Source organism: Carcharodon carcharias, chromosome 22 (assembly GCF_017639515.1).
Source record: "Carcharodon carcharias isolate sCarCar2 chromosome 22, sCarCar2.pri, whole genome shotgun sequence".
NCBI lineage: Eukaryota > Metazoa > Chordata > Chondrichthyes > Lamniformes > Lamnidae > Carcharodon > Carcharodon carcharias.
Genome location: NC_054488.1, coordinates 51,835,511 through 51,859,071, shown reverse-complemented (window position 1 = coordinate 51,859,071; position 23,561 = coordinate 51,835,511). Strand labels below are relative to the sequence as shown.

General features: G+C 44.3%; 1 protein-coding gene across 1 annotated transcript in view; it reads right to left on the bottom strand.

Moving 5' to 3' along the window:
- Nucleotides 1-23,561, bottom strand: part of LOC121293673 (dynein heavy chain 17, axonemal-like) — a 729,083-nt gene that overhangs the window by 182,215 nt on the left and 523,307 nt on the right. Inside the window, exons 55-56 of the mRNA XM_041216840.1 lie at nucleotides 19,622-19,783; nucleotides 8,179-8,412 (exon numbers count right to left, since the gene is read on the bottom strand). Coding sequence (XP_041072774.1) covers nucleotides 8,179-8,412; nucleotides 19,622-19,783 — 396 coding nt within the window. The remainder of the gene's footprint in view (nucleotides 1-8,178; nucleotides 8,413-19,621; nucleotides 19,784-23,561) is intronic.

Here is a 23,561-nt window from a genome sequence, read left to right as displayed (position 1 = left end):
GTGGAGGTGGGTTGCCTCACGTCCTTTAAAAAGCACCTGGACGAGCACTTGGCACGTCATAACATTCAGGGCTATGGGCCAAGTGCTGGTAAATGGGATTAGGTAGGTAGGTCAGGTGTTTCTCACGTGTCGGTGCAGACTCGATGGGCCAAAGGGCCTCTTCTGCACTGTGTGTTTCTGTGATAGGTGCTGAGAGCACACAGAGAATGACCGAACTCTGTGATGCCAGCCCATGACTTTCTGGCAGCAATGGCAAGCACCTTCAAGGTGCAGGCATCACTACTGTATCCAGTGAGTGTTAAGCTGGACCATCACTTTAGCCTGAAGATTACACATTGCACAAGGAAGGGGCCCTGGGCTGAGATACCTGCCTTTATCTTGTGCCAGAAACAGTGACATGAAGACTGCTCGTCATAACGGGTAGCCATAGGCAAGGTGACAACAGTGAACATTAAGTACAAGTGAGTATCACCCATGTCCAGGTTGTGCTCTGATGCTATGTTTTCTTGCCTCCCCGACATCCACAGCGGAGGTGAAGACAGCCTGCTGACTGCTATGCCCTGTTTGTGATGATCTTGACAGTTGTCCTCTGGAGGGCAGAGACCCAGAGGGCCCCCGCATGCTTTTCATGTCCTGCTGTATGACAATGGCACCCACCTTGGCCTGTGGAGCTGGAGCTGCTGGGGCTACAGGAAGAGAGGATTCGGATGGGCTGTACACTCCCAGAGTCACCTGGGTGGATGGCCCCAGAGTGTGCATCTGCTGATCCTCCTCTTCCCCAAAGACCCCGGGGAATCCTACCAGTGTTGATCTTGGTGTGTTGGCATGCCAATGTTTACACCTCAGACTGAAGCCGGACATACTCCTCTATCGTGCCTTGTAATTTGAGTGCAGCGAACATCCCTTCCTGCTGTTCCTGAGCTCGTCTTTGCAGTTCCAGAAGTTGAGGTATGGCCAAGCCCAGAGATTCCTCATTTGACTTGGACTAATGTAAGGAGAATATAATTTTTTCCAATATTACTGTGAGATACTGTGAAACAGGCTTGTGGGGTCTGTGTGTGTGTGTGTGTGTGTGTGTGTGTGTGTGTGTGTGTGTGCGTGCGTGCGTGCGTGCGTGCGTGCGTGCGTGTGTGTGTGTGTGTGTGTGTGTGTGTGTGTGACTAATTTAATTTGACTGAAGACAGTGAGACTGCAAGGTTTAAATCAAAGGTTAAAGGTGTTAAGTAGTGGGGTACAAGTAAATAGTTAGAGCTAATATTTGCTTTTTTGGGTAAGTTAACAGGTTTGAATTTCAAAGGAAAATTGTTGCACCTTGCAGGAGTTCATAGGTAAACAAATAGTGGGGATATCATATTTTTTAACTGACCCAAAAGCAAAGACAAGATGGAAACATGAAAGGTCTTTTATTTGGAAGGATTTGAGTTTCAAAGGTGTTGCGAGAGCAATGAGCAAAGAGGAAAGGGGAAAACATATTTAAGGAAAGCTTGAAAGCTTTATGTGTGTGGCCATGTGAGATCTTGAAGAGTGTGCTGTAAAGTAGCAGCTTCTAGCCACCCTAGAGAAGTGTCTGTTGGTTCCAGAAAGCAAGGTTTTGTTACAAGCCTTAGATTTCCATTGTCAAGAGAGAGGGGGAAGGAGAGAGAAGCTTGTGACATACCTCCCCTATAGCAACAGTGGGTGTATTGCAGTAATATTGATGGATGTTTTATAGATTAAGAATCTGTAAAGGACTGTTGCCTGAAGAAGGTGTGTATGTGTGAGTCGAGCTAAGTAGAAATCTTTTGGGAAAAGTTATAAGACTAAATTTAATTGTGTGACCATAATCTTGTGTGGTTAAGTTTTCTTTTCTTCTGTTAATAAATGTTTTCATTTCATACTCAAAATCTCCAAAAGTGGTAGTAGAATCTTTACTTCTGATTTTAATGCACATACCCTGTCGTAATAAAATACAAATTGCAAATCATTGTGATAGCTTGGCCAAGTTTCCCTTTGGGATTTACTTAGACCAGCAATTACCAACTGCCATATCATAACAAAATTATGCTCTTTGTCGGATTTTTAAAAAAATCATTGATTGCCTTGGAGTTGGTTAATCTGAAAGCTACATATGTGAGAAGAACACTGAACTCAGGAGTTGGTGTGGAGAGATCTTAAGAGTGGTTAGACTGCAAATATGACGTTAGCAATTGCCAAGACTTTTCTGGGAGTGGAAGATGTAACACCAGATCAAAGAAAGAACTGTGTCATGTAAATATGCTTAAAAAGTACTTTGACAGGGAAGCTAACCAATAGGAGATATTAGTAGTGGTAGATAAGGAGGAGGTAGAAATGAAGGATTCTGAAATTGACTTTCCTCTAATTAAGTTGGACAGTGAGGGAGTGCTTAACAATTGAAATGTGATAATGAGTTGCCTTCCAGACAAGTGTCAAAGTGATTTCGAAAAACTATTGCAGTCACACAAAACTATATGTGAGAATAAGCTAGGGAAAACAAATTTGGCTATACGTGATGTAGATGCAATCAGTTTCAACAAGGAAATAGCCTTACAGATTAAATTCAGTAAAATTAGCTCAAGTGCAAAAAATTGAATTCATGCTTCAGAATTATATCATAGAGTCTAGTTGCAGTAGCTGGAGTTCACCCATCGTGAACCAAATGGAACACAGAGACTGCGTGTGAATTATCAAACAGTGAACGCAATGATAAAAGTGGATTCATATCCTTTTCCACCATTGGAAGACTGTATTGAGAAAGTGGGACAATCAGAGTTTATCACAAAGATTGACTTGCTGCGAGGATATTGGCAAGTACCCTTATCGGAAAGAGCGAAAGAAATATTGGCTTTTGTAATGCCAGATGGGCAAGATCAGTTCAAAGTTATGCCAGTTGGTGTGAAGAATGCACCAGCAACATTTCAAAGACTGACAAACAAAGTAATGCAGGACTGAGCAATTGTACTGTGTATATTGATGATTGGTAGTTTTCAGTCAAGCATGGGAAGAGCATTTATAACATCTAAAATAACTGTTTGATTGACTGCAAGAAGTTAATTTGGTGGTAACCTTGGCTAAGAGTGAATTTGCAAATGCACAAGTTACATATTTAGGCCACACCATTGCACTTGGTCAGCTGGCTCCATGAGATGTGAAAGTGAAAGCCATTGTGAATTTCCCAGTGTCTATAACGAAATGGGCAGTTTTGGGATTTCTCGCATGAGTGGATTTTATCTGAAGTTTGAACCAAATTTTAGCAGCATGGTTGCTCCATTGACTGAACAACTAAAAAAGGAACAAGAAATTTCAATCAACACAGGAGTGTCAGTATGCATTTGACAGTTTAAAAGCTGTGTTGACTACTACACTAATTTTGGCAGCACCTAATCATACCAAGCAGTTTAAGTTGGCAATTGATGCAAGTGATCTTGGGTAATGATGATGTGTTGTTACAAGAAGATAAAGCAGGAATTGAAAAGCCGGTAGGGTATTTTTCACAGAAGCTGAATGTACACCAGAAAAGATACTCGGCCATCGAAAAAGAGATTATAGGTCTGGTGTTAGCATTGCAGCATTGTGGTTTATGTTGCAAGCAATTCTTCTGAGACAATTGTTTATACGGACCATGATCCTTTAAAATTTCAGGACTGGAAAGCCAAATGGAGTTCAGATGTTCAGGTGGAGTTTATTAATGCAATCGTTTAATGTACAGATTATACATGTGGCTGGGCAAGAAAATATAATTGCAGATTTGTTGTCAAGAGTTCAAAGTTCAAAGGAAATTGGAGATTTGAAACATGAACAATGGAGTGGAATAACCTCTGTTGACACAAAGGACTTGTATATATTGCCATGTTAATGTATGCACCAGGCACTGTATAACGATGCAGACCTGAACTCATTGGAGCGAGATTTTTCTGATCAACCTGATCTGTCTCTGTTCAACCATATTTATGAACATGAGAGAGAACTGAACTTGGCAACCTGGAATGTAGGGATACTGACAGATACAGGAAAGCTGGAGTAGGAATGCATGGAGGCAGAAAGACTGGGGATTGGCCTGACGGGTCTTTCCGAGGTCAGCTGGACAGGCAGTGGCCTGAAGCAGTCAGAATGTTGCACCTTCTACTATAGTAGAGGAGAAAAGCATCACCATTGTGTGGATTTCTTGTTGTCCCTGAGAGATGATAAAGCTGTCAAAGTAGTGAAGCCAGTCAGTGACAGGATAATAATTATGAGAGTAGATGCTAAGCCCAAACCTATTAACATCATATAGGTTTATCTCCCAACAATTGAGGCAGATGACGACACAGTTTTGGTTGTGTACCAAAAGATCCAAGAGGTTATTGCTGCATGTTCAAAGAGAGAACGTTTAGTGGTTATGGGAGACTTAATGCAAAGTTGGAAGCAAATACAAAACATGGAATTTGTGGCAAGTATGGACTGGGTACAACCAATAAAAGGAGGTTAATGCTCCTTGATTTTTTAGAAGACAACAAGTTGCTTGCCTTGAATACATGCTTCCATCACAGAGATTGCTTTCCATGGACTTCCCCTGGCAAATATCACAAGATCCAAATTGACATCATAGTCAAAAGAAGAGGTAGACGAGAAGGGTTATATTCCAGAGCCTTGCCTAGGGCCAATTACTAATCCGACCATCAATTGGCATGGGCAAAGATCAAAAGAAAAATTTGGTGTCATGAGCTAAAGAACAGGAAAATACAGAAGAGTACACTGAAATTCATTACAAGAAACCCAAGAGGTTTAGCAATGCTTCCTTGTGCGCCTACTGAACGCAGTGGTGCTCTGCCACGAAGTCCTCTACTCCTCTCATCACTCTGGGCGAAGACCAGCAAGCAAAGTCACCAATCTAGCACGGGAGGCAGTGGCAGTGGTGGTCAGTGCCAACGCCCTGCAAAAGAGGACAGCCATCCAGTGCGGGAAGAGGGTGAATGGTCTAATCCATTCTGCCAGAGTAAGTCACACTTCTCATCGTTCTCAACTTACACACTCACAAACCCATCATACATCCACAGGGATATCACACCTCAAGGAACAACACCACTAACTCTCACACACACCCTCGCATCTCCATCAGGCTCATATCCTCTTGAGCTCGCAACCTCATCTCATCCATATCTCTGTTCAACACACAAACATTCCACGCAGTGCCATGCATCCTGTTCACACTCTCTCCATCTGTTTTCATGCAGGAGAAGCTGGTTCACAACAGTAGTGAGAGGACCCTGACCAGATTGGAGTGGCCCACATTAGACCTCTCAATCGCTTTGAGGAGCATGCCATTGCACTGACTGGTGAGGACGTGGACTGTGCCTGCGGTGACAGTAAGGTCATTGACGAACACCCTCGTGAAGATCCTGCACCTGATCATCCTTCACTAAAAACGCAACTGAGAGTTCTAACTCTCCTGCTTTTGACTCTGCCGCCATGCATTAATCACCTCTGCTTTGGTTCACAGGGAGCTCTGCCAAGTGACTGACACCCTCAGCCAGCCAGACCCTCAGTTCCATCAAGATCCACAGCTCCAGTCAAGAGGATGTCTCCATTGAAGACCTGGAAATAAACAGCCCGGAAGACCCATCACACCTTGGTGGGACCTAGATATAGAGCAGGCTTGGGTTCACAATATGATGGTCACCGCATGGACTCATGTCCACAGCATGAGGAGGCAGGTTCAGCCAAGCTTCCCAGCACTCAGAACTGCTGGGGAAGTGGCATCTGTGAGGTCCGAGTCAGATGATGATCCTCTGGATCTGACCTTCCAACTCATCATGGAGAGCCAGCAGAAGGCGGGGGAAAATCAGGCAGAGCTATTGGAAACCCTCAGCAGCGTGGCACGTGGGTTGGAGGAGCGCATTGGCCTGCTCGCTAATGAAGTCATGCCCACATTTGCACATTTGGAGGTCTCCATGGGAAGGATGGCAGATGCCATGGTGACCCTGGTCCAGCAGAATGTGGAGATGCATGCAGACCTGCACTCCATCGCGGAAGCCATGGTTGAGTTCCTACAGTGGCAATGCGAGAGGGAAATGGGGCACTTTATCGTCTGAAAATACATTCAATGTCACTGAGTAATGTGTAATGGTGTCTTTCAGCTTCATTTACACGCATGTGGCGCCTTCCTCCATCACGCTCATCTCAATATCCTGAGCATTTTCAATGCTCTGTCTGCTGGGGTTCTCTTTCAGTTGTCCATCTGAGCTGACCTGCATCTCCGCCCACCCACTGATTGCACTCCCATGCAGCACGATGAGGCTCCTCTCACTTCTGATCTCAGAAGCATGGTGGTTGTAAAATACGTTTGCAGCTCCCCTGTCCTTTCCTCTTCCCAAGTCACCCATGTCCTTTCCCCCATCACTGGTGCCCACCCCCCAGCATCACTTTTCACCTCCACACCATCAGCTACCAACCAGAACCCTTTTCTTTCCAGGGTGTCCAGGTAAACGTGCACATTCCCTGTTTTCCTGAGAATTCTATCCCGATCCACATTAACCTCCCCGACCGCCTCCTTCCCAACCACAGAGTACGTGTCTGCCTGAGACCCCACCAACCAACTACTCTCGCCGTCCCTTCTACCATACCCGTCGCACCCTCACCCTCCCATCCTACCACTCACTCTGCCCCCCTCCTCTCATACTCACCATTCCTTCCTACCATGCCCACCCTCAGTTTTCTGCCCAGGAGGCAGTCATCAATTCCTTAGACCCTTCCCTTGCATGTTCACTTGGACATCCTCCCACTACTCCCCCCACCCCCACGGTACACCTTCCTCTCTCAGTCAAACCTAGATGTTCCTCTCCCACCTCCACGGCACATTTTCTCCACCTCATTGGCGATCATCCATAGCAGCCCACGGCCAAGACCCTGATATCCTGAAGCAGACCCCAGATACCAATGGTGACTTTCCACCTTCCATGAGCTGCTTCACAGTGGAGCCATGCCATGAAAATCCACCCAGCATGCGATTCACACATTCTTCCAGGGTCCGGTAGCTGTAGGGCTCCACATCTTCTGCTTCTCGGATGTCCACAATGTGAATAAGGCCCTAACGGTCAGTCCCAGCTTCTGCACATCACACTTGCCAAGGTGTGTGCTGAGCCCATGTGTTTTCCTGCTAATGTGCCTGGGTGATCCAGCGTAGGAGGCATTATTCCGGCAAGCAGGGCTTATAATTACATGCAGATGTATTAAAGTGACATCCCCAACTTGCGGTAGCAGGAAAGGTGGAGCGGATGATCGTAAACTGTTTTCACAATGTCATAAAACCAATTTTTGGCCTTCTCACCATATTGTCCACTGGCGGCCATCATGACACATGACGCCTGACGCCAATGGGGACAGAAAATTCCGGCTGAGGTCACTGACTTTGAAAGCCACTGGCAGATTTGTTTGGATATTTGGTATGGGCTATGGATCTTTGGGCAGAAAGTAGGCTAATGAATCCAAAGCTCCTCATTCAGTTAATAATCAGCTCTCCCAGGATTATAGGCTCAAGATTGGATGTCTGGGGTAAAGCAGGTGGCAGCATTCTTTTTTGCCGCTGCCTCACTTTTTGTCCCTTCTATTCCACATAGAATACAATCTAAAGAATCCACACAAAATTAAATACTCTTTGATATCCCTTACTGCGGATGAAGGTTAAAATCTAGGTCATCAGCTACTCAAGACAAAAAAAACCCTAAACATCTGACCTTTAAAAGGGAACTTCACACATTATGCTCCTATTTTACAAATAAACTGTTGAATTTCAGCTCCAATTGCTTTACCTCGTGGTAGCAGCCCTGTGCTAATTATGTGGGCTTACATCATTGCTAATATATTTTATATAAGGTTCAGAGGAGAGCTAGTATTATGTTTTCATAAATCTTGCTCCTGATTGGTATGTTCCAAACGACTTCTCAGATATTAATGTGCTACAAGAAGAAAAAAGATTTGTCTGATAACTGACCAATATTCCTTAATTAATACATCTATTGTTCTCAGAATATTTAATACTACAGAACAGATTAGTGTTTTGTCTCAAAAGGTAAAACAGTAGCAATCACTAATAGAAATTCAACTAGTTGTAGTATATTGGCTGAGATTCTGATAAAAATTGGGATTCTACTACATTTTTATACTTAGCAAATGTACTAGTAAACATGAAACAATTCTACAAACCTGGTCAGCAGTACTATCAAGTTTGGCCAAACCATTTTCAAGTCTATCCATTTTAGCAATCAAATCTTTCCTTTGCTTAGAGAGCAGGTTTTGATAGAGCTTTATTTGTTCCAAAAATGTTTTGGGTGTGGTGTAGTTGTAGCGTCTTTCAGTAGCTAGGTAGATTGAAGACATCTCTTGGACACTTCTGTGTACGAATGACATGAACTGGCTTATAGAGTTCTTCACTTCAACCTGAAATATAGTTTAGTATTTAAAAAGTACTCAGTACACAGTGTTATAAGAAATAGATGCAAGTTAATAATAGTACCTCACAAAAAGATGAACTTTAAAACATATTCATGAACTTAAAGGGAAATGGAAGATACCATCAAATTGATTATAAATATCTTACTAGGAAATAGATATTTCATTACCTCTTGAAAATTAAACAGTTTGGCTTAAAATTTTTGATGAGACCCATCTTCGGTAGGATGAGGCTTCCATGCACCCTGGAGATGCTTCCATAATGCTAACTCTATATATTCAAGAGGCCTTCCTGTACCAAATTAGAAATGGTTTTGGAGGCTTACTGTGGCAAGATCAAAGGCAGCCAACTAGCTGTGTGAAAATATTTTTTTTCAGTAAAAAATTATGAAATAGCATGTTGGGGCTCATTCAATGCGAAGCTATGACAGCACTACCACAAACTCATCTTTTAAAGGTGATCTCCTTTGCAAATCTTAGGGTGCTGGTTGCTGAAATTGAACAGATAGCCCACAGCAGTCAGGGAAAGTGGGAAGAAATATGCTGACGGTTGTCTCCATCCATTTAATTTGCATGTGCTTACCCATATATGAAAATCTAGATCTAAATTTTTATTAACCAAGCTTGAATCAAACCAATCCATTTATGCTCCTACAGTGAGTTCTACATGCTCGCTCCCATTACAGAAAAAGCTAAGATAAAGCAGGGAAGGTACTGTGGTTTGTCCACCTGGGGTATAAGCAAAGCTTTGGTTAGGGCTTTATTAATAAATATGGTCAGTCAATATTATCGGGGCTGCATATTTCAACAAATAACAATCTGCAAAATAAAATGAAACTGTGGATAAAAATCACCTACAATTTCCATAGAGTTCTCTAAATCATCTTCCCTAATCTTGGTAGGAAATTATCAGAAACCTTGGAGATATGTGTAACTTGACCTTTAGCTGAAGTTATGGTGGAAGATCAAATGAACCCATGGAAATTCTAAATGATTATATTGAGGTATAGGCGATATCCTGCAGTAAGAAACTAAATTTCTCCTATTTATAAACAGCAAAACGATTTACAATTTTTGGTGCCTCATTCTGAAAGAAGTTAGAAATTTTTAAAAATTCATTCATGGGATGTGGACATTACTGTATAAGCCAGCATTTATTGCTCATTCCCTAATTGCCCTCAAGAAGGTGGTGGTGAATTGCCTTCTTGAACTGCTGCAGTCCACGTGGTGTAGGTACACCCACAGGGCTGTGAGGGCGGGAGTTTCAGGATATTGGCCCAGCGACAGTGAAGGAACATCAATATAGCTCCAAGTCAGGATGGTGAGTGGCATGGAGCGGAACTTCCAAGTGATGATGTTCCCATGTATCTACTGCCCTTGTCCTTCTAGATGGTAGTGGTCGTGAATTTGGAAGGTGCTGTATAAGCAGGTTTGGTGAGTTCCTGCAGTGCAACTTGTACATGGTACACACTGCTGCCACTGTGCACTGGTGGAGGAGGGAGTGAATGTTTGTGGATAGTGTACCAATCAAGCGGGCTGCTTTGTCATGGATGGTGTCAAGCTTCTTGAGTGTTGTTGGAGCTGCACTCATCCAGGCAAGTGGAGAGCCAACACACTCCTGACTTGTGCCCAGTAGATGGAGGACAGGGAGTGAGTTACTCACTGTAGGATTCCTTGCCTCTGATCTGTTCTTGTAGCTACAGTATTTATATGGCTAGGCCAGTTCAGTTTCTGGCCAATAGTGACCCCTAGGATGTTCATTGTGGGGGATTCAGTGATGGTATTGCCATCGAACGTCAAGGGGCAATGGTTAGATTCTCTTATCAGAGATGGCCGTTACCTGGCACTTGTGTGGCACGAATGTTACTTGCCCCTCATCAGTCCAAGCCTGGATGTGTCCACGTCTTGTTGCATTTGGACATGGACTGCTAGAGTATCTGAGGAGTTGCAAAAGGTACTGAACATTATGCAATCATCAGCAAACATCCCCACTTCTGACCTTATAGTGGACGGAAGGTTATTGATGAAGCAGCTGAAGATGGTTGGGCCAAGTACACTACCCTGAGGAACTCCTGCATTGATATCCTGGAACTGAGATGATTGGCCTCCAACAATCACAACTATCTTCCATTGTGCTAAGTTTGACTCCGACCAGCGGAGTGATTTCTCCCTGATTCCCATTAACTCCAGTTTTGCAAGGGCTCCTTGATGCCACACATGGTCAAATGCTGCACTGGTGTCAAGGGCAGTCATTCTCACTGCACCTCTGGAGTTCAGCTCTTTTGTCCATGTTTGGACTAAGGCTGTAATGATGTTAAGAGCTGAGTGGCTCTGGCAGAACCCAAACTGGGTGTCAGTGAGCAGGTTATTGCTAAGCAAGTGCTACTTGATAGCACTGTTGATGACCCCTTCCGCCATTGTACTGATGGAACGTAGACCGATGGCCAGGTTGGATTTGTCCTGCTTTGTGTATAGGGCACACCTGAGCAATTTTTCACATTCACAGAATCACACAGTGCAGAAGAGGCCATTCGGCCCATTGAGTCTGCACCAACACGTGAGAAACACCTGACCTACCTACCTAATCCCATTTACCAGCACTTGGCCCATAGCCTTGAATGTTATGACGTGCCAAGTGCTCATCCAGGTTTTTTTTTTAAAGGATGGGAGGCAACCCGCCTCCACCACCCTCCCAGGCAGCACATTCCAGACCGTCACCACCCTCTGGGTAAAGAGGTTTTTCCTCACCTAAACCTCCTGCCCCTCACCTTGAACTTGTGTCCCCTCGTGACTGACCCTTCAACTAAGGGGAACAGCTGCTCTCTATCCACCCTGTCCATGCCCCTCATAACCTTGTACACCTCGATCAGGTTGCCCCTCAGTCTTCTCTGCTCCAACAAAAACAACCCAAGTCTATCCAACCTCTCTTTATAACTTAAATGTTTCATCCCAGGCAACATCCTGCTGAATCTCCTCTGCACCCCTTCCAGTGCAATCACAACCTTCCTATAATGTGGCAACCAGAACTGCATACAGTACTCCAGCTGTGGCCGCACCAAGGTGCTATACAACTCCAACATGACCTCCCTACTTTTGTAATCTATGCCTTGATTGATAAAGGCAAGTGTCCCTTTTTCACCACCCGACTAACATGCCCCTCCGCCTTCAGAGACCTATGGGCACACACGCCAAGGTCTCTTTGTTCCTCAGAACTTCCTAGTGTTATGCTGTTCATTGAATACTTCCTTGTCAAATTACTCCTTCCAAAGTGTATCACCTCACACTTTTCAGGGTTAAATTCCATCTGCAACTTATCTGCCCATTTGACCATCCCGTCTATATCTTCCTGTAGCCCAAGACACTCAACCTCACTGTTAACCACCCAGCCAATCTCTGTTTCATCCGCAAACTTGCTAATCCTACCCCCCACGTAGTCATCTATGTTGTTTATATAAATGACGGAAAATTGGGGACCAGCACGGATCCCTGTGATACGCCACTGGACATGGGCTTCCAGTCACTGCAGCAGCCATCTGTCATCACCCTCTGTCTCCTACAACTAAGCCAATTTTGAATCCACCTCATCAAATTAGCCTGTATTCAACATGCATTTGCCTTCTTTATAAGTCGCCCATGTGGGACCTTGTCAAAGGCTTTACTGAAATCCATATAAACTATATCAACTACACTTTCTTCATCTACACATCTGGTCACTTCCTCAAAAAATTCAATCAAATTTGTTAGGCATGACCTCCCTCTGACAAAGCCATGCTGACTATCCCTGATCAAACCTTGCCTGTCCAAGTGGAGTTGGATTCTCTCCTTCAGAATTTTCTCCAATAGTTTCCCTACCACTGACATGAGACTCACTGGTCTGTAATTCCCTGGCTTATCTCTACAACCCTTCTTAAATAGCGGAAGCACATTAGCTGTTCTCCAGTCCTCTGGCACCTCCCCCGTGGCCAGAGAGGAATTAAAATTTGGGGTCAGAGCCCCTGCGATCTCCTCCCTTGCCTCCCTCAGCAGCCTGGGACACAAATCATCCGGACCTGGACATTTGTCCACTTTTAAGCCTGCCAACGCCTCCAATACCTTGTCATTCCCTATATCAATTTGCTCAAGAACCTCACAGTCTCTCTCCCCGAGTTCCATACCTTCATCCTCATTCTCTTGGGTGGAGACAGATGTGAAGTATTCATTCAACACTCTACCAATGTCCTCTGGCTCCACCCATAGATTGCCGCCTTGGTCCCTAATGGGACCTTTCCCTGGTTATCCTCTTTCCATTGATATACTTATAGAATATCTTGGGATCTTCCCTACTGTTACCAGCCAGAGCTTTATCACATCCCCCTTTGCTCTCCTAATTGCTTTTTTAAGCTCCACCCTGCACTTTCTGTACTCCACTAATTACTCCGCTGATTTGCTCCCTTTGTACCTGCTAAAAGCCTCTCTTTTCCTTCTCATCGTATCCTGAATATCTCTGGTTATCCATGGTTCTCTGGGCTTTTTACTCCTTCCTTTCACCCTAGAGGGAAAGTGTTGAGCCTGTACCCTCCCCATTTCCTTTTTGAACACCCCCCACTGCTCTTTTGTAGATTTCCCCACAAGTAGCTGTTCCCAGTCTACCTTGGCCAGATCCTGCCTTATTTTACTAAAATCCATTCTCCAAAATCCAAAACATTTTTTTGCAACTTGTCTATTTCTTTGTCCATAACAAGCTTAAATTGTATCATGTTGTGATCACTATCACTAAAATGCTCCCCTGCCATCACTTCAGCCACCTGTCCGGCTTCATTCCCCAGAATTAGGTCCAGCACTGCGCCGTCCTTTGTTACCCTCTACACATTGATTGAAAAAGTTCTTCTGTACACATTTCAAGAAATCCACTCCATCCAAGCCCTTAACACTATGTCTATCCCAATTAACGTTGGGAAAGTTGAAATCACCTAATATAATTACCCTATTGTTATTGTTTTTACACACATCTCCAAATTGTGCACATATTTGCTCCTCAATTTCCCACTGACTATCTGGGGGGCTATAAAAAACACCTAACAATGTGGCTGCTCCTTTTTTATTCCTAAGCTCTACCCACAAAGCTTCATTCGATGCCCCCTCCAAGATATCATCGCTCCTTACTGCAGTAACTGACTCCTTAACTAATAATGCAATGCCTCCTCCTCTTTTACCCCCTCCTCTGTCTCGCCTGAAGGTTCTATATCCCGGAATGTTGAGCTGCCAATCCTGCCCCTCCCTCAACCACATCTCTGTGATGGCTACTATATCACAATTCCACACCTCAATCCTCACCCTTAACTCATCTGTTTTACCTGTAATACTCCTGGCATTAAAGTAGAGGCCATCCAACCTTGCCTTATACCCTTGACACTTAATGTAGCTGTACTCCCTCTGACTTGATTGTTTTACTGTATTATGATGTGTCCCTATTCTGTCAACATTCTGTGTCCCCTCCCTCTGCCAAATTAGTTTAAACTCCTCCCAACAGCAATAGCAAACCCGCCCGCAAGGATGTTAGTCCCACTCTGGTTCAGATGTAGACCATCCCAATTGTACAGGTCCCACCTTCCCCGAAACGGTCCCAGTGATCCAGGAATCTAAAACCCTCCTTCCTGCACCAACTCTTAAGCCACATATTCATCTGCGTTATTCTCCTAATTCTGTGCTCACAAGCATGTGGCACTGGGAGCAATCCAGAGATTATAACCCAAGAGTTCCTGCTTTTTAGTCTACTGCCTAACTCCCTGAATTCTTGATGCAAGACCTCATCCCTCTTTTTACCTACATCATTGGTACCAACATGGACCATGACCTCTGCCTTATCACCTCTCCCTTCAGGATGCCCTGCAGCCATTCAGTAATATCCTGGACCCTGGCACCAGGGAGCAACACACCTGGATGGCCACAATGGCACCTATCTGTTCCCCTCACTATAGAATCCCCTATTACTATTGCTCTTCCTCTCTTCCTCCCCTCCTGTACAGACAGGCTGTTTGTGGTGCCAGAAGCTTGGCTCTGTCTGCACTGTCTGGAGGAACCAGCACCCTCATCAGCCTCCAAAATGGAATACTGATTTGCAAGTGGGACCCCAGGGGACTCCTGAACTACCTGCCTGTTTCTCTTGGACTGCCTGGTGGTCACCCATTCCCTTCCTCCCTCAAGTCCCTTCAGCTGCGCTGTGAATGTCCATGATGCTCTCAGACTCGCAGATGCTCCACAGTGTCCCCAGCTACTGTTCCAGCTCTGAAACCCGAGCTTCCAGGAGCTGCAGCTGGACACACTTCCTGCACACATGTTGGACCCGGGCACTAGAAATGTTCCCAACTTCCCACATGGAACACAAGGAGCACACCATGGCTTTGAGCTCTCCTGCCATGACTTATCCCTTTAAATTAAACCTTTTAAATCAATTAGTCTCGGGCTCTTCTTTCCTGATCCTTGTTACTACCGAATATACAAAGTATAAACCACAAAAAGATCTTAAATTATAAGTGATAAAAGCAGTAAATACTTACCTGACCTTACCCACTACTTACCAGACATTGCTGGATAAATACCAATGTTGTAGCTGTACTGGAACTGCTTGGCTGGGTGTGCGGAAAGTTCTGGAGCACAAGTCTTCAGTAATATTGCTGGAATATTATCAGGGCCCATAGCCTTTGCAGTATCTAGTGTCTCCAGCCATTTCTTAATATCACGAGGAGTAAATCGAATTGGCTGAAAACTGGCATCTGTGATGCTGGGGAGCTCAGAAGGTGGCCGAGATGGATCATCCACTCGGCATTTCTGGTTAAGTAATGTTGCAAATGTTCCAGCCTTATTTTTTGCACTGATGTGCTGGGCTCTGCCATCATTGAGAATGGGGCTATTTGTGGAGCGTCCTCCTCCAGTAAGTTGTGTAATTGTCCAACACCATGCACAACTGGATGTAGCAAGACTGCAGAGCTTAGAGTGATCTGTTAGTTGTGGAATTGCTTAGTTCTGTTTACCGCTTGCTGCTTATGCTGCTTGGTTTGCAAGTAGCCCTGTTTTGTAGCTTCACCAGGTTGATAGCTCATTTTTAGGCATGCCCTCCTGCACTATTCATTGAACCAGGATTGATCCCCTGACTTGGAGATAATGGTCGAGTGGGGGATATGCCGGGCCGTAAGGTTATAGATTGTGGTTGAGTACAATTCTGCTGCTGATGGCCTACAGCACCTCATGGATGCCTAGTCTAGAGTTGCCAGATCTGTTCAAAATCTATCCCATTTAGCATGGTGCTAGTGCCAGACATCACATTGGAGGGTATCTTCAATGTGAAGATGGGACTTCGTGGTCACTCTTACTGATACTGTAATGGACAGATGCATCTGCGGCAGGCCAGTTGATGAGGATGAGGTCAAGTATGTTTTTCCCTCTTGTTGGTTCCCTCATCACCTGCTACAGACCAAGTCTAGCAGCTATGTCCTGCAATGGTGCTCTGAGGCACCCTTGGTGACAGACACTGAAGTCCCCCACCCGGAGTAAATTTTGTGCCTTTGCTATTCTTAGTGCTTCCTCCAAGTGGTCAACATTGTCATGAAGCTATTAATGCATATGATATTACTGGAAAATATTTTTCTTTTAAAATAGAGGTTTAGCCTGTTGGCGTGCCTTAACTGGATTAAAACCAGCTAATCTGGCTGCTTTGATGTAGTTTAGAGATGTAAGAAAAGTAGAGTGTATTTGCATTTTTTTGAATAGAGAATCCAAGAAGGCATGTGAAATTTGGCAGCTAGCAAGCAGGGACCAAGCAATATGTTTATATTACAAGTAAAATTGACACTATGAAAGGGGTTTTATTGTTCAAAGATGTTGGGGATACAATGAGAATTTACATTAAATGAGCTGTGCTAGGTATAACTTCAGCAGTTTTGTGTGTGTGCGGCAGAGGCAATGTAACATCAAAGCAGCTGTAAGCATACAACTGTCTCCACAGGAACCAAAGTGAAAGGAACCTCACTTTGAATTTGTAAGGTGAAAATGCTTTGCCTGGTGTCTGCTGAAAGTCTATATGTTGCTGTTGGCTTAATGGAGATTAGTCTGGGTATTTGTTAAAAGTTATGATCGTAGTAATTTGTAGCCATGAGCATGTGTTTAATGTACTGTAACTTAATAAACTGCTTAATTTAGTTTAATATAAAAACCTCCCAAGAACTGATGGTCTGATTCCTGAATTTAGAATTGCATCTCAAACTTAACACTTAAAAATGTAGTTTATAACAGTTCTTTAAAGTTTCCCTCTGGAATTTTTAAATAACTCAGCTTTACCAAACTGCTGGCTCATAACAAACATGGAGGAGTACTGATTCATCAGCTAAGGGGCTGGGGGGTCAGCGGGGGTTGGGGTGGTTGAGGGGGGGGGCGGTGGGGTGGTGCGGGAGGGGGTGCAATATGTTCTAATCAGCAGGTTTCCTTGCCCATGTTTAACCTGATGCCATGAAACTTCAAGGGGTCCACAGTTGATGTTCAGGACTCCCAGGGCAACTTCCTCCAGTCTGTATATCACTGTGCCACCACCTCTGCTGGGTCTGCCCTGTTGGTGGGACAGGACTTACCAAGGGACAGTGAAGGTGGTGTCTGGGATAGTCTGTAAGTTATGATTCCGTAAGTATGGCCCCGTCATGGCGGGACCCACTGTAGGAGATTCGGCGGCCCAGCTAAAAGTCCATTGAGTTTCAGCACAACTGGACATTCTCGGTGGCGGTTGGAGCTGGAAAATCAGGCTATTGCTTGACTTGTCTGTGAGACAGCTTTCCCAGTTTTGGCACTAGCTCCCAGATGTTAGTAAGGAGGACTCTGCAGAATCAACAGGGCTGAGTTTGCAGTTGTCATTTCTGGTGCCTGGGTTGATGCCAGGTGGTCTGTCCAGTTTCATTCCTTTTAGGCTTGGTAGTGGTTTGATACAAATGAGTGGCAGTTCAGAATCAGCCACATTATGGATCTGGAATCACATGTAAGCCAGACCAGGTAAGGATGGAAGATTTCCTTCCCTACACATTAGTGAAGCAGATGGGTTTTTAACAACAATGGTTTCAAGGTCATTATTAGACTTTTAATCCAGATTTTCATTCAATTCAAATTTCACCATCTGCCATGGTGGGATTCGAACCCAAATACCCAGAGCATAAGCCAGGCAGCAGGCAGGCTACATACCATGTGTGACACTCAACCCTGCTTACAAAGGATGCTACCTGTCCTCCTAATTATTGAATCCTCTACAACTGCCACATTGTGCTTCCCCCCTCCTCCTCCTCCACATCCCTTTGCAGAACCTCCTGCTCCAAGGTGCCATGGTCTGCATCCTGGCTCTCCTTCCAACAGTCTTTACAGGTAGTATGTACTTTGTACCTGTTGAATTGGACAGTTTCTGTTGATCATCATTCTCTATCTTACCTGAATTCCCCTTACTCTGTACACTATTGGTCATACAAATCCCACTCTGAACCTGTAAGTCTATACAAGATGTGACCAAAGTCTGAAACAAACTATCTAGATACTGCTCCCCTCCCTTATGTGTCAGATTGTCTCTAGTTTTCATTCCAGCTCAATGATTCTGAGCATGAAAGGTTTTTAGACAAGAGACGTCTACTACAGATGTGTTCACTCTGGATAGTACCACTGTCCACAAACTTCCACATACTCCAGTCCAAAAACACAAATTACTCTATCATATTAGTCTGTTATTTGTTGACTTTTTTGTTTGTTTTAAGTTTTTTTTTTATACACTAACTTGTGTTACACTCCCCATGGTTCATGAAGGAATTTCTCAAAATCATCCTAACAGAAAAGCTGGATGGACATGATTACAGGAGCAAACTAAAATAAACAAATTAAACATAAATTAACAAGCAAATTGCATTCCACAGAAACTATAACTTATATTTTAAATAGCTGACACAACAAAGAGGTCTCTGATTGCTCAGGCAGTCACTTCAGCATATATGGTATTAATCTCAGCCACAAAATCTCACAAAACTCCATTATTCCCAGGCAGAGTTTCAAATCCTTTATTCATGCAGGAGTTAGGTCCACAGTCCCAACCAACAGCAGCTTTACCACTCCTGTGTTCTATGGATACAGTGTTCACCAAAAGGCACAACTTATCAATCTTTCACAGTTCTACTCCTGGAATCAGCCTTTTTGGTTTCCTTCTTAGGCTGTACCACAACTTTCCACTTTAGCTGCCTTACACTTACAGCTTTAAAATCACTGTCCTGTTCTGTTCTCTTACTGAAAAATTGAACTTTAAGAGCCCAGCCTGCTCTGACCACTGGCTGAAATTTGACCTCTCAGTCTGGTGTTTTTTTCTCCAATTAGTTTCTCCAAAGCAGCCACAGGCTAATTTCTCAGAATTCTGATGCCACAGCCAGGAATTCCATTTAGCAATTCCCACTCCTAAAAAATATTGGAGATTTGAGTTCCTGTTTCAGTTAGGAGCTGTCTCAAAAAAAACCCACAGGCTTTGAAACCATAGTCAGTGCAGACAACAGCTTGTAAATTATCAATTTCGTCATACTTGTACTAAGTCCTAAAACACTACAATATTTTAAACACTTACTATGTCAGGCTTGCATAAGGTACAATTCCCACTTGCACCAAGTTCCTAACTTTTGCTCTCTGTTCTGTAATCACCCAGTGTGTCAACAGATACTGTCCACTTTTGTATATCTTTTGAGCCACACCCCAGTTCCAATTGTTGACTCAGCTTCTTGAGCACAGTAATTAATAACCAATCAGGCAATTATTTACAAGTAATGGACAGTTAAATGTTACTGATAGGCAGTTTCTGTTAAATGGTGACTAGCTTGCAGTTTCTTTTAAAATTCTAAGTTAAATTCAAAAATTTAAACTAAAAAGTTAAAAATTTTAATTAGACACAAATCATCCAGAACTACTTACCAAAGAGTCCCTCTTGTACTAAATTCCACTGTTTGCATTCTGTTCATGATGTACTTTGTTCTGTAATTATTCTGTGCTTATCTCAGAGTGAGATAAGAGAGAGATATACAATGTTATGGTGATGAAAGTAGCCATTTGGATACAATAGTGGAGTTGAAGGTTGAAGTTCCATTGAACATCAAATAGAATACTGATGCTGTACACCAGTCTGAATGATGGAGAAGTAGAATTAAAAGCTGCTGAATTTGCTTACCTCAATACCCTCAGTTTCCTCAAGGAAACGCTTACTGACAGACATCAAAGCTTCTTCTGGCCACTCATGGAACCAGTCTATAGATGTGCAGTTTACCAGAGCAGGAAACTTACGAGCACGCACTCGAAGAACTGAACCCACAGGTGAAAAACACAAAACAACCTACAAAAAAGTTGACACTTTAAAAAAAACAATACTGTAATTTGTCACTTGTAAAGAATTAAAAATGTATAATTAACTTGTAATTAAAATTTTAATCTCAGTAAATATTGTTTTTAGTTGTATGTTTAATTAATGCATTCATAACTTTAATGTTTGGTTTAATACTGAAGCTATTATCATCATTCATAAACAACCTAACATAAAAAACATTCAGATTTTTGCTCTCTCCTTATGGATTCATAATTATTTACATTGAATTAAATAAAAAGATTTGTGATAATATCAAAAATATTTGATTCGTTATATCCAACAGCATAAATTAAAAAGGAAAATCTGTAGCTTTACATGGATACATGCAAAATGTCCAGTACAGTCTACAAGTCTATAAAGAACAGAATTCATATTTCCTTCTGTCATTTAGCCAGTTGCTTAGGCAATTAGGATTGTTTCCATTTTTATTTCGTTTTTGGGGGTAACGTGACTTGCTTCATATTTACAATTGGAATAATAATGAAAAAAGTTATTTGCATGGCATTGTTGTCTCCTAGGCCCATGTGCAATCTCCCCACAATATTCACCAGACACGCTGCAGCCACTGAAGTAACGCTGCTTAAGAGCAGTAGGAAAGTCAAAGGCAAATCGAAGGCAGGCAACATGGGAATGCAAAAGGTAATTAGTTGATGTTCGTATGCAACATGGCATGCTTTCATTCATTAATTTCATTTGGAATGCTTATTTTGTGTTTTATTATTCATTCATGGAGTATGAGCATTGCTGGCAAGGCCAATATTTGTTGCCCAACCCTAATTTCCCTTTTGAAAGTGGTGGTGAGCTATCTTCTTGAATTGCTGCACTCTATGTGATGTAGGTACACATAGTGCTAATAGAAAGGGAATTCCAGGTATTTGACACAGAAACAATGAAGGAACTGTGATTTGGTCTCAATTCAGGATAGTGTGCAATTTTGAGAGGAACCTGCAGGTGCTGGTGGTGTTCTCATGCATCTGCTGCCCTTGCTCTTCTTGGTGATAGAGATTGTGGGTGGAATTGTCCCAGATTTGCATTAAGTGCAGTTGGGAAAAAGTACATTTTACCCACTGGCCGCAATGGCTGCTTTTCACGCCGTATTGTCCCAATCCTGCCTCATTAACATTTATTCCTGGGAAACACGCCGTTTTGTTGGCATGCGACCATCGTTATGCCCTCACCTCACATGCCCTCACCTCACCTCTTCGTCACATTGGGTGCCATAATTAAAGGGCAGCCGCGCAAACACCTCTCAGTGCTTCCAACCCAGGACTGCTGTACAGAAGAAATATGGTCCCAAAAGGCAAAAAGACTGCAGCACCAAGGCCCCCCACCCCCTCCAATTCAGTGATGCATCCCCATAATAATGTTGGATGTCATGGAGGCCTGCTGTGATGTCCTCTACCTCCACTCTGGCTGCAGGAGGGACAGCAACATCACCAATCTGGCTTGGGACGTGGTGGCAGCAGTGGTTAGTGCCAAAGGCCTGCAAAAGAGGACAGCCACTCAGAGCCAAAAGCCTTTGTGCCCAGGTAAGTCACTCTTCTCATGACTCTCAACTCACCCACTCACAAATCCATCACACATCCACAGAGATCTCATTCACTGCCAGTTCAAGAGGCATCACCATTCACTCTCTGACACATTGTCCTCATCCTGTTCATGGGATCACTCACTACCCACACATGCTTACTTATACTTATCATCTGGCTTGGCAGGCGTCCTGCTTACACTTTCTCCATTTCTATTCATACAGGACAAACTGGCACATAACAAAAGGGAGATGTCACAGACTGGTGGAGGAATGCCTGAAATCAAGGTCCTTACGGACTTTGAGAACAGAGTCAACCATCTGGCGGGTGAAGATCTGGACGGTTCCTGTGCTGACAGTGAGGCTGGCAGTGCTCAACCAAGTGAGGATCCAGCAATGCAACATACATTACACAAACATGCTGTGAGTGATGTGTCCTGTTTCACAGGCTACTGCCATGCACTAATTATCTCTTCTTGCTTTCACAGGTACATCTGGGAAACAGTTTTTGGAGTTCATGACCCAGGTCCTCAAGTCAAGCCCCAAAGAAACCTCAGAAGAGGAATCTGCTGAAACCCTCATCGCAGACCTGTCACAGCACTCACCCACATTCTCCACCAGGACAAAGGCACACGCCTCGGCCAAGCTTTAGAGTGGCCTCAGGGTCGCTATCTGGTGAGCACCTTGCACTGTCCGATCCACAGCAAGTGGTGGCAAAGACTTCCCAGGTTTCCGGCACTCAGAGGACTGAGACCACAAATCTGCTGAGTACGAGTCAGGTGATGAACCTCTGGACTCAGTCATGCCTCAGTTGCTGGAGCTGCAAAGGCGAACTCGGGAACATCAGGAAGGGATGTCCACTGCACTCCTCAGGTTGCAAGGCATGATGGAGGAGTCCATCTGCCTTCAGTCGGAGGTAATAACGCCAGCATGCCAATGCACTGAGGTCAACACTGGTAGGGTGGCAGACATTGGTCCTGCACTGCTGCACGGGTTGAACTCCATCATTGATGCTATATTTGGCCTCTAACAGTGTGTATGCAAGAGGGGTGTGGGGCAGCTCGATCTCACTCCAGCTTCTCCTTCTCTTCAAGGAGTCAGCCAGGGACCCTCAGGCATCCATAGGGAGGTGCACAACCTGGGGCCATCCACCCAGGTGACTCCGGGAGTGTCCGGTCCACCCAAATCCACTGTTCCTGTGACCCCAGCAAATCCAGCTTCACAGGCCAAGGAGGGTGCTACTGCCAAACAGCAGAACCCTGAAAGCAAGCTGGAGCCCTCCAGATCTTGGTGCCCCAGAGGACTTGCACCAAGGTCATCACAGACAGGGTGTAGCAGTCAACAAGTTACCTCCACCTTCACTGTGGATGTCAGGGAGCACCAAGACATAGCGGCTGTATTAGGAACGTTAAGATGGAAGTACACAGCCTGGGTACAGGTGTTAATCACTCATATATAATGTTCACCTTATTAATAAAGTCCCAAGAATGTCTCCCTGCCTATGTCTCCTTGTTATGATAAGCAGTGTTCATGTCACTCAGATGTGAAACATTGGTTCCTGCACAAGATAAAAAGGCAAGTGTCCCAGTCCAGGGCCTCTTCCTTGTGCTTTGTTCAACCTTCCCAGCACACTGATGGTGTACCTTCACTGTCACTGGTCACATCAGTCTTGCCTGCACCTCAATGGGGCTTATCATCGCTGCCAAATTGTCCTGGGCAGGGGGCACAGAGTTCCGTCATTTGCTCTGCGTGCTCCCAGCATCTTTGAGGAACGGCTGCCCATACCCCACCCCTGCCATCTCATCAGCATCTGTGTCTGGTGACAGTGTGATCCTGAAGGGTTCAGCTCATGAAAGATGCCATAGGATCAGGAGAAGTTAGAGTTTCTCCATGATGTGACCCTGTTGACAGAGTGCAAGTAAGGTGTCATCAGCCAGACAGGAGTCAGACATTCACATAAGCTACGTGAGGATCTATGGAGTGTCCCCACTACGTGTCATCATCATCCTCCTAGAATGTAGGGATTATGGGCATCCGCTGTGTCTCCATGACAGGAGCCTTATCACAGAGGGCATGTGCGCTGCCATTAGCCAGACAAGAGTCAAGCAATCACAGAGCCAATATGAGAATCTATGGGCAGAATTTCACCCATATTGGGCGGGCTCGGCGGAGGTGGTCTGGAAGCCACTGCCCGCAGTCAGGGCTGGAAGGCAATTTCAC